General features: G+C 42.2%; 1 protein-coding gene across 1 annotated transcript in view; it reads right to left on the bottom strand.

Annotated features, from left to right (window-relative positions):
• Positions 1–1,872: 1,872 nt before the first annotated feature.
• Positions 1,873–11,670, bottom strand: part of MBD2 (methyl-CpG binding domain protein 2) — a 65,541-nt gene continuing 55,743 nt past the window's right edge. The window contains exons 6-8 of the mRNA XM_044921321.1: positions 10,153–10,333; positions 5,389–5,527; positions 1,873–1,949 (exon numbers count right to left, since the gene is read on the bottom strand). Of these exons, the coding sequence (XP_044777256.1) occupies positions 5,401–5,527; positions 10,153–10,333 (308 nt within the window). The 3' untranslated portion in view covers positions 1,873–1,949; positions 5,389–5,400. The remainder of the gene's footprint in view (positions 1,950–5,388; positions 5,528–10,152; positions 10,334–11,670) is intronic.

The raw sequence follows: 11,670 nt of genomic DNA, 5'->3' as shown, positions 1-11,670 counted from the left end.
GATTTGGGGGCTAAGATAATGAATTTAATTCTGGACATGTCGTCCTGTGGGTATCTTGAGAAAACCTGGATTTATGGGATGGTCCCAGTTGGACACCATGTAATGGCTTTCATACCTTGTTCTCTACCTGAGCAAAGGATATAGGAACAAAAATCAAAGTTGTATATGTGTGTACATTGTGTTTTTGCTTTTACAAAAAAAGCATGTCTATCTTGGTTGGATAGCTTTGTAGAAAGAACATATGATCACCAAGGTGAAGTTACCCCAAGCCTGATTACAAAAGAGAACTCATGGACTTGGGGAGCCTAAGAAAAGCCTTTGGACATCCATTCTAAGTAGTCACACCAGTTTTTAAAAAGAAATCAATACTAACTTCCCACTGCCAGCCCTGCTGGGGCAGTTTGATGGGCCCAGAGCAGGCCTCCTTGGCCAATCGTCTGCAAGTGCCCCACCTCATTTGCCAGCGAGACCACTCTGAGCATACTAGTGGCCTAAGGCCCAAAGATCCAAGTTGGACGTAAATCAGGAATTCCAAAAAGGTGTTATTTACGTAGTTTGGCATAAGGTCCAGAGAGACAACAGCCCCAACCTAGCCAGTTGTATTGCTTTGACTATTTTCTTTCCCTTCCTCAGGAACGGGAAGGGTGCTGGAGGTAGCCGTAATAAAATCTACAGGTGACATTTACATGGAATTGGTCACATTGGTGACCACATCATTTCTGGGTCTAATTTTAAAAGAACTCAGAGTGAAGAAGTACATAAACCCTTCCCATAGAAAGATATTATTTCTCAAAATGTGTTTAAATTTGCTTATGAACACTCCCCCTCCTTTCCTTGGCATCAGATTAAGTATGTTTTGATTTTAAAACTCATTTAATAATGTTGTGCCAGTTTTAGTCATTAGGTATCAAGGAATTTAAGTGGGAATGAAGTTACACTTAAGAGTTTCAACAACGACAACAAAACGTTAATACTGTGGGGGCCGGGTACTGATTAGTAAAGTATTACAATCTGGCTCATGAAGCAACTCTGTCTAGAAAGCTGCCTCTTTCTGTGGCAAAGGGTCTAAGCTGCACCTGTTAACTCAATAGGGCCAGTGGACATTAGAAAATGCGAAGTGTCCTAGAAAAAAATGACAGACATGGACCTTCCAGTACCATCTGAAGGGTACTTATGTACCTCACTCATGCCCAAGGGAAGAAAACGCTTTATTTTTATAAAACTAACAAAAGTACTAGTCACGGGCAAGGAAAAAAAAACATCACACATGCTAGATGGCACCTTAGAATTCGCTTTCCGGAGGCGAATTGCAAATGGATGAGCTATTCTCCACCACCTCCATTTGAAATCTAAGGCCCAGGGATCACAGCTGACTGTAAATCAGGAATCCTGGGGGGAGGGCAGGGGGAGGGGGCGGGAGTGGGGGGTGTGGCTATTTATTATGTGTGCTCTTTAACAGAAAGAGTTCCAATCAGTCTGTGAATATAATCATTTATTTGTCTTTACAGTGATGATGGAAGAATGTACAGGTGTCCTCTTTCAATAAAGTATAAAAATCTGTTTATATACAGTGAAGTCACAATAATCTTTAATTGGGAGATTTATTTGGTACTCCTGATCGGTTCATATTAAAACAGGGGGGAAAACAAATATTTCACGTTAAGTGCTACATTTCCAGTAGATTGCACCTGGCATCAAAAGCTCAGCTTCATCTTAAGGGTCCTGCTTGATATTACAAAAGTCTCATTTTAAGTCCTAGGACTCAAAATAAACATCATTTTTTGAATAATAGATATATACATCAAAAATACATCTAAAAAGGCATTGGTTAGCGCTATTAAAAAGCTCTATGTGCTCGGGTACATTTTTTTCTTACAGGCAAAACCCAGTGGAAACGCTTTTGTTCAATTCTAGAAATTTGCTCTTGGGGAAAGTTGGTCGAAAGTTACCTGTAAGGAAAACAAACAAACTTAAGTAATGTGATGATTTCTCAGGTGAGGTCAGCAGAACTTTAAAAAGTAGTTAGAAGCTTAATTTTACTTAGAACCACATTTTTAAAGCCTTAACATTTAGTTACAGCACTTTGTACATAAAAAAAAAGTTCAACATATCCCCTCATTATTTCAAGTGCTTTAATAATAAATTTATACTCATTTCATTTTCAGAGAAATCGTATGTACAGCTTTGTATGCTAACACAAATATCTTCTATCTATAATTAAACCTGTACAAAAAGAGAAATCATAAGGCATACAAATAAAAAAAGAAAATGATAATAGACACAGACAAATCCAAGCATTTTTGAGAAAATTTAGAAAAACATCTACTAACCACGATTTATTTTACTTCGGAGCATTTATGAGTGACAGACAGGCACTGAAGCTTTCTCATTATTGAACCTGGCTGAAGCGATACGGTGCAACTGCAGACAGAACTATTTATATCTCTGATCCTGTATCTCATTTGCAGCTAAATATTTTGACACCTTTGTTTTTACAGTTTTCTTCTTGCAAGCACTCTTAAAATTCTGATAACCTGGGTACCCCTCTATGATTGTAAAATTTTAACTAACACAGTAAATCTCAACCTGTTATTGAGGACATACATAAATAAATCAAGGCCCACGCTGCTAATAAGGAACGTGTAAGAGAGCCGTGGCATGATGAGGCTGACAGACCCAAACGGAACTACGTGGTTTCAGTTCCATCTCTCACTAGCCATGTGAAGTCAGCCATGGCCTACCCTTCGGTCAAGCCAAGTCCTGTCTATTCTACAGGTTATTATGAACACTTAAGTCAAACGGCAGTGCTCTGGTTTAGACTTTAGGTGTAAAGGGGGCTAAATGAGTCAATTAGGCAAATTTAATTTTGATAACTAAGAAGTGCTTCTAATTCTTCCACAACCTTCAAGTCTACTAGCCTGGTCTAACAATACCATTCTCAAGTTTAGAATGTGATACACATACTCTGAATCTCTCTCTACCCAACATGCCAAAATAATGGCTATTTTAAGTATATATTAAAACTCTAATTGCTCCATGTTAGTTAGTTTGTTCCCACCAGTAACCACATTTGTGCCAGGCAGTGAGCAATGCCAGCTTTTATATGAGCAAAGTGCCTAGTCCCTGAAACCCAGGCTTGCTCACATAAATTAGGGTGCTGCCTTGATATCCATCTGCAAAGCAATCTGTGAAGTAAGCAAGGGTCTAGTGAAACCTCAGTTAGATGATCCTTGATTATCTTAAACTGTTTTCAGGAGAAAAGTCTGAGAAACAACAAAAAGCTAAAAAGCTCTGAAAAGAGGAGAGCCTTCCTAGAGTCACTTCCGCGGCAGCAGACACAGCCACCCCGATGGCCACCCCGCGCCCCAGGGACAGCGTGGCTGAAGCCCTCAGACTGAAGAAACATGTTTCAGGCTTCCCCCCTAAGGACTGGGCACATAGCAAGCACACTCGTCAGAGCCCATAAAACACACCCTTGCCAGAGTAGAAACCAAGATTCGAGATCAACATGGCGCCTTCCTGTGCTCAATAAGGGGGGAAAAAAACCCTTAAAATAGCACTGAACTGGATTCCAACAGTTCTGTGTGTTCAGGAAATGGTCACCAAATGGTGATGCTGTCATTGAATATATAATGTGAGGCATTCAAATTATTACCTGGTTTCTTATCCCTGCGGCATGAGTCGCTCCCTGAACCCCACAAAGGCACTGATGGGAAGGGATGGTTGTGTGAACCATGAACTCAGCCTCCCCGCACACAGTACTCTGTCCGTGCCTGTACCAAAGAGGCCCCTGGCCATCCCCTCCGTGGCTCCAGTGAAAAACTGGAGTCATCCCGGCCACTCTCTCCGTCACTTCTAATCAGTCACCTGATCAACTTGATTCTATCTCCAAATACATCTCCGATGGACCTTTGCTTTACCTCCTTTTCTCTGCACTCACTGCCAACACCCCCGTGAAGCCACTGTCCCTCTCGCTGCCAAACTACAACCACCTCCTCACTGGTCACCCCACTTCCAGGCTCTCCCTGCCCCCATCCTCTGTCTCAGGGGGCGGCCGCCAGATCTTATAAATAAGCACATCTGATCACCTTCCTCAGCCTTCAGTGGACTCCCTCTGGCTTTGAAGTTAACCAGTAACCCACAAGGCTCAGCATGATTAGATTTACCTCTCCACTATTTCTCCCAACCCTCCCCAGATTACATTCCAACTGTGAAGATCTCTTCTTTGTTCCCTAAAGGCAGCAACTTCTCCTTGCTGTTTCTTTTGATGGGAACACTTTTTACCCAAACTTTGGCCTACTGCTGCTTGCCCCCGAGGCTCAACCTAAATGTCACCTCCTCAGAGAGGCTCTGGTCACCCTTCACATCATATCAGCTCCCCTCTCTGGGCACTTCTGCTTTTCCTTTGTAGCACTTATCACAGTTGGCAATTATGGAGCTATGTGAGCATCTGGTCAATACAACTATATGGTAAGTTCTGTGAGCACAGGGGCTGTGTGACCGTGGCCACCACTGTGTCCCCAGGACGAGCACTGAATGCAAGAATGACTAGTGGGATGAGGGGCAGGTCCCCAGACTGAAAGGGACAGGGAGGACAGGTTCCAAAACAACAAGAGTTAGGACTCTAACTCACTCTGTTCGTTCTCTATTTCTTTTTCTCTCCCTGACGCCCCTCAGTTTTGGCTTCAAAGGACGCAAATAAATAATTGGCTTATGGGGGGCACCCAGTAAAACAAGACCTGCCAAAACAAAGCAGGATGGCAGTTGGAAAGCAAGGTGCTGCACGAGCCCTTGGGGACTTGACCACAACCACCTAGAGAGAAAATATAGCCATCAGGACAGAGCCTATGACACTCATGTGAGTTCACAATAGGGTCCAAGTTTGTATGTGGTAAGGTAAAGTATTTATTGTCTTATAAAATGCCCTTACCATTCTTTCTGCATCAAGCCTGTGCTAGAGAGAACCTAGAAAAGAAAGGGACTTTGCCTATTTTACAGTCGTAACTTTAAAGAGGGGACAACAGACGCCAGAAAGACAGCGTGGTGGGGATGACAGGCACCTTCATCTCCTGCAGCCACTGCCTCCTACCTGGCAGAGTCCTTTTTCTCTTCCCCTGATTGCTTCTAAGGACACCTTGCAGGTTTTCCACCTGGCACTGAAGAAGGAGGTTAGATCCCTTGCAAGTGGCTGCAGGGCTGTGAATGTCTTCACATCAGGAAGACAAAAGGACAGGATTCTCAAATAGAGAGGAAACCAAACAACAGTACCCACCCAGCTCTTCAGCGGAGAAGCTATTTTATATTCTGCTGAGGCAGGCTACCAAGGGCAAAAGCAAGAAAATAAAGCACCTTCAGTTGCAAGTCTCTCTCTCTCTGCTCTCAGTTTACCTGATCATATTCTTAGGCTTCATCTCCACTGTCCATTTCCAGATCCATCTCTTCCGTATCAGCAGCTCGCGACAAGATGTCTGCCATCAGTGCTTCTTCCAATTTTTTGCGTACTTGCTGTACTCGCTCCTCCTGTTTCCTTTTACAAAAGAGTAAACACACACTGATAATCTGGCAAGTAATGGAAGCATGCAGCTGGTACTACAGTCTATCTTTAGTTCAAAATCATGAAAATTCCTGAGAAGAATACATTTCCTTCTCCTTAGACTTTGCAAGACTTTCTCCTATGCCCACAAAACCAAACTGCACCGGAGGTGAGCCTTGCCACAAACAGGAATGTTCAGACAGGCAGGTATCCCACACCTCTCAGAGAATTCTGGTAGGAGTAGATTTATTTCAGTGACTTTTTCTTCAACTTCAAAAATTTCAAGTACATGAAGATTTGGGGTTATTGCTATAAAGGATATTAGAAATAACTTGAAAGAAGGGATAAAAGAAAGAAGTTATATGGAAAATAAAGAAGAAGAGATTTTTTTCAACGAAGCAGAGAGATGGAGGAAGTGGGGGCATGATTGAGTTTGGCATTCTATGGCTATGTTGGGGAAAGACAGACGGAGCTCTCTCCCAGGTTCCCAGTCGTGCTGGCAGCCAGCCACCCTGAAGAAGCCAAGACCACATGATCCTATGTACCGAGGAGAGAAACTGAACAGCATCTCTTTGAGATGAGCGGAGTAATTAAGAACATGCCACAAGTTTCTCTCTGTCTTGGGGACTGCAGTGGAACCTCAAAAGTGAAAGTTAATACTGCCAAGTCATTAAAAAAAAAAAAAAGGGTTCTGAACCATTTGATGGGAAACAAAGCACAGGAAAAAAAGTCTACTGGTATGTACTTTAAGTTTAAAATCAGAAAAAAATTCAGAGTCGCTCCCGGACAGTACAAGAGAGGGATTTCTAAAATAGTTCTAATGAGCCAAGAAGGTAAATAGCAATTCATTTCCAGAGCCAAGGGGGGAGGCCAAGAAGAAACACAAGAGAAGGGAGAACACTGGAAAGTAAGAGTCTTAGATAAAAACAAGAAAGGGAAAGAAGCAAAGGTACAAGTGGAAGGGTTAGGCCTGACTAGAAAGTGGGACAAATCACCTCTTGAGACCAGAGGAAAGGCGGGTAGGATGGATGTAGAGTGGGAAACGGAACAGCCCAGTGACAAATAAGAGACACAAGAGGGAATACTGAGGGCTCCACAGTGGGAAAAAAAGTCATTTTCTCTATTGATATTGAGGAAAACAGCGCAGCACTGTCTCGAACCTGGGAACGCGGAACGGCAGGAGGGCAACATTCTGGAAGTCGATGCTGATTCACTGAGTATGTACTTCTTGTGTCCTCAACCACTTGTAAAGTTACATTTCCTAGATTCCAGCTGATCTATCTCATGAGACTATATCCAAGGTGAGAAGCTAACATAAGTTGTATAGCCACAAAAACTTTCGATGTCTTTACCAAAGTCCAAAAACAGCACAAGGAGTTAAAAGGTATAGGGCTTCCACTCTTTAACTGAATTTTCACAAAGAGGGGGGCTGTCACAGAGTAGTCTGGCCTCTGTCATATTAAAAGAACCTAGAGATGAACATATTTTCATGTAGCTGGACCAGGGTCAAGCACACATTGTTTATTTCTTACATAGTTAGTCTTGCCTCTGGCCTCATGACTCAAGGTTTATGACAAATGGCATATCAGTCTCATGAGCAATCTCACTCCTGATAAGAGAGTATGAGAATCTGCACAAGTGCCCTAGAGTAATCCCGTTAGGAAAAAAGTAGAGCAAATGGTGCTTTTGGCTGGAGAGGTATGTCCTAAAACTCTAAAGTTTGCCTTGATTCTCTTTTGTCTTGAGCATTACTTCCCATACTTATGGAACCTGAAATTAAAGCATTTGCCCATCGGGGCAGGCAGAATTCTAACATAGTCCCTGGCCCTGGACAGACTCCTGTATAACTCCCTCCCCTCAAGAGCAGGCAGAACTTGTGAATGGGCTGGGAGGTCCCTCCATGACAAGGTTACTGATCAATGGATCTTGAGTTAATCAAAAGAGATTACCCCAGAGACCCTGACCTAATAAGAAAAACTCTTAAAAGGGGTTATGTCCCTCCTGAAAGATGTTGGAGAGGGAATGTAGAGGGGACCTCAGGGCAAAGAACTGCTATCCACCTCTAAAGGCCGGGAACCGCCCTATCCCACATCCAGCAAGATACCCAGAGGCCCCAGTCCTACAACTAAAAGGAAACGAATTCTGCAACAATCAAAAGAGCTTTAAAGAGGACCCTATGCTCCAGAAGGGAATGCAGTCCAACCGACACTTTGGTTTCAGCCTTGTAAGACCCTGGGAAAAGAATCCGGTGGTGTCTGGCCCAGGCTTCTGGCCTATGGAACTGTGAGTGGTTGGGTGTTGCTTTAGGCTGTTAAGTTTGTGAGAACTTGTTACTTGTATTAAAAAACGAATATGGGGCACCTGGGTGGCTCAGATGGACTCTTAATTTCAGCTCAGGTCTTGATCTTGGGTTGTGAGATTGAGCCCCACCTCTGGCTCCCAGCTCAGCAGGGAGTCTGCTAGGATTCTCTCCCTCACCCTCTACCCCTCCCATTTGCTTGTGCACACACAAGTGTGTGTGCACGCTTTCTCTCTCCAAAATAAATAAATCTAAAAAACAAAAACAAATACAGGGGGTGCCTATGTGGCTCAGTCTGTTAAGAGCCTGACTCCCATCTCAGCTCAGATCTTGATCTCAGGGTCATTAGTCCAAGCCCTGCCTTGGGCTCCATGCTGGGCATGGAGACTACTTTAAAAAACCCCAAATACATCCATGGATGAAAATATTATCAAATATGCTGAAAAATATATATACTTAATATTGAGATCTTTAGTTAAAGGTTTAATATAAACAGAATATTGGCTGCACAATTACAAAAGGGTAACAATTCCATTTGCAGTGATTTTTATTTTGAACCTGCACTAATTCAACAAGAAATGTTGGCTTAATAATTTCTGTTATGACAATTAAATCAAACGGACAGTTTGTTAAACAAGTTTACCCTAAAAGGAAATCATGCAGATCTGGCTTTGAGATATTTTCCTCTACTATCAAAAGATCTGCTGTTGAAGCCATCAGCATTCCCATGACATCACTCAGAGGCCCTCAGTCAACACCCACGATGACCTGGCAGACCCCCTGCTGATTAACTGGGTATCCATTCCAAGACAGGTAAGAACTTGTCTCCGGAGGAATATTCTTCCTCAAGGGTAAGAATAAGCCAAAGAGCAAGCTGATTCCTCCCCTTGATTTTACATTTTTTCCTTAAAAATAAAGCTGATCATAAATTCCATACAATCAATACACATGAATACAACTTTCAGCCATGTTACATCTTTGTGAAAGGAACTACTTTAAAACCCAGGAAGGGCTTTCCAATTACAAACCTAGCTAGACTCATTCATTTAAAAACATTTTCATGCCAACTTTTTATGGATTTAGAAAAAAAATACAAATATAAAACATATTTTAAAATTATATGATTCAAAAGTGCCACCTGCTGGTTTTGTCTAGCAATAATACTCCACTAAAACCTGATTTAACATTCAAGGGTAGAAATAGTGAAGTATACACACTGTCCTATTTTTAAAGAAAATACAATACACTACAGTCTCATTATAAGGTAATGATACTCAAGTTCATTAATCCCATATAAGAATTTCTTTCTGGTCTTAATATCTGAAATAGTTTGCTTCTTTCGAGCAATGGTTTGCTTATATTTTTCTAGGCATTATCAATCTGAGTTGTATGTTGTCTTTTCACTATTTGCTGCTAAAAACCAAATTTGTGGCCCAGTCTTAGAAAGCAAAAGATGTTAAGAGATGTAGCTTGTGTCCTCTCCTTACTCCTGACTCTGCTTTATTGCTTTATGCTTTACCCTTTGCTGATCTTTGCTATTTGCTTCTCATCTGGCTCGTGTGTGTGTGTGTGTGTGTGTGTGTGTCTTTGAAGCCACCTTAAATCTTTACTTAAAACAAGATGAAGCAGAGATAAATAAATCTTTAAACTGAGCTTAAGAGAGTAAACATAATCGAGATAAGCAAACTGAACTCTAAAAACACAACCCAGCTTAAAACAGCACGGTTGTGATCTGCTTTAAAGAGAGACTGGTTTGCAGACAAACCAATGCAGGAAGCAGTCACAAAAGGCATCACCGAATGAAAGGGATTCTTTAGAGCAGAAAGGCAGAACTCCAAAGCCTAAAGACACTCAGTAACAATGTGGACAGAGTACAACTGATGGGTGCCTCGGATACGACCGTGATACCTCCACCTTTTTCCAAGCATGTATCTGTTTTATTTTATTTTTTTAAGATTTTATTTATGTATTTGACAGAGAGAGACACAGCGAGAGAGTGAACACAAGCAGGGGGAGTGGGAGAGGGAGTTCCCTCCGAGCAGGGAGCCCGATGCGGGGCTCGATCCCAGGACCCTGGGATCATGACCTGAGCCGAAGGCAGACGCTCAACGACTGAGCCACCCAGGCGCCCCGCATGTGTCTGTTTTAAATGTTCTATATCACCTTCCGTTAATTTCACAAAAGATCTGTTAAAAAAAAAAAAAAGTGTAACTTACTGACTGATGCGTCACTTACTAGATGTGGCACAGAAAGGAAGAGGCATTATACAACGTATCCGATGGAATGAACAGGTTTTTGAAGTTCCGTTTAACCGCCTTACCTAATGTCTTCGTCTGTGACAATGAAAGCCTTGCAGAGGGGTTGAGAGGTGTTCAGCCAGACAGCTGGGTTCTTTTCCACAGCGGCCGAGGAAACCTGCCCTGTGATTGGTGCAGAGCTTGTGTGCAGAGCGCTGGCAACAGCAGATAAGAGGGTCTCGTCATTACTACCTGGACCAACTCCTGCAAGTAGAAATACACACCAGCTAAATTTTAAGAAATTTCAGGATGGGCTGAGCAAATCTTATGTAACCTAAAACAACTGATATTTTTATGTTTGTTTGGGATCATATATTTAAAACTGACACAAGCCAAAGAAGTAAAGGATAATATCGGATCTACTTCAGTTATTCTATACATAGTTACTCTATATAAAGAATTAACATTAAAAGAAATAGTAACAAGGGGCGCCTGGCTGGCGCAGTCATTTAAGCATCTGGCTCTTAGTTTCGGCTCAAGTGACGATCTCAGGGTCGTGGGATGGAGCCCCATATGGGCTCCGAGAGCCCGGCACAGAGACCGCTTCACTCTCTCTCTCTCTGCCCCTCCCCCCGCCAAAGAAAAAAATAGTAACAAAATGGCTGAGCATTTTAATAAAACTTTAACACAACTTCAAAGTACATTTTCCAAGGTACGAAACTTTTTTAAAGTTGGCTACATCTCTTCAAGCAATGTCAATTATTTTAATGATCTAAATGCGTTCTAAAGTCACATTATACCCAAGTTTCCCTATTAATGGATCCCCGGAGTCCCAGCATAGTTTCTCTTGTAGGTTTTAACATTAATTTCTAGCAATATCTCAACACTTTTCTTTGTTTTGGGACTTCAAAGGAAAAGCCGATGCAGGCATGCTCTACCTGCAGCTTTCACATCTTTTTCAAATACCAAACAAAAATCCAAGTTAATAGAATTAATAATGGCGCACCTTGACTACTTGTAGGAGACTGGCAACATGACCACATTTAAATGCATTGCTTAAAGTCCTAAACTTACTAAACCAGTTAAAGCAATACTTCTCAAGAACGCAGAGGGATGACACAATGTTCTAACCATGAAGGAGAATTTTTGAGCAATCCACACTATCAACATTTAGAAGCTGAAGTTCTAATGCTTGAGAAACAATGCTTCTCTGGAATTGGAATTAACATGTGACATGACAAGCACCCTAGGTAACTGAGTTCTACACCCCAGACCCCACTTGCTACTGTTACTGGACCAAGGTGCACTTGTTCCCACAGCTACAGGCCACAGCAGTTTGTGCAGGGAGAGGCAAAAGAGTTGCTGGCTGTCCTTTCGCTAAGACGAAGAGTGAAAGAGCAAGTGCTCAAGCCAGACGCTGCTCTGAGCCGGGAGCTTGAGAAACTCTGCCACTCAGCTGCACCACTCAGCTGCATGTGGTTCTAAAAGCAGCACACGGGTTAATTTATATGATGAACCCAACCTAAAGCCAAAATTTTTAAACAGAAAAAAACCTGAAACATCCCTACAACACACAAGCTTTTCAGATACGTTTTCCCTGG

The sequence above is a fragment of the Neomonachus schauinslandi genome, chromosome 14, assembly GCF_002201575.2.
Source record: "Neomonachus schauinslandi chromosome 14, ASM220157v2, whole genome shotgun sequence".
NCBI lineage: Eukaryota > Metazoa > Chordata > Mammalia > Carnivora > Phocidae > Neomonachus > Neomonachus schauinslandi.
The sequence above is the reverse complement of the archived record's forward strand: the minus strand, read 5'-3'. Positions and strand labels throughout refer to the sequence as shown.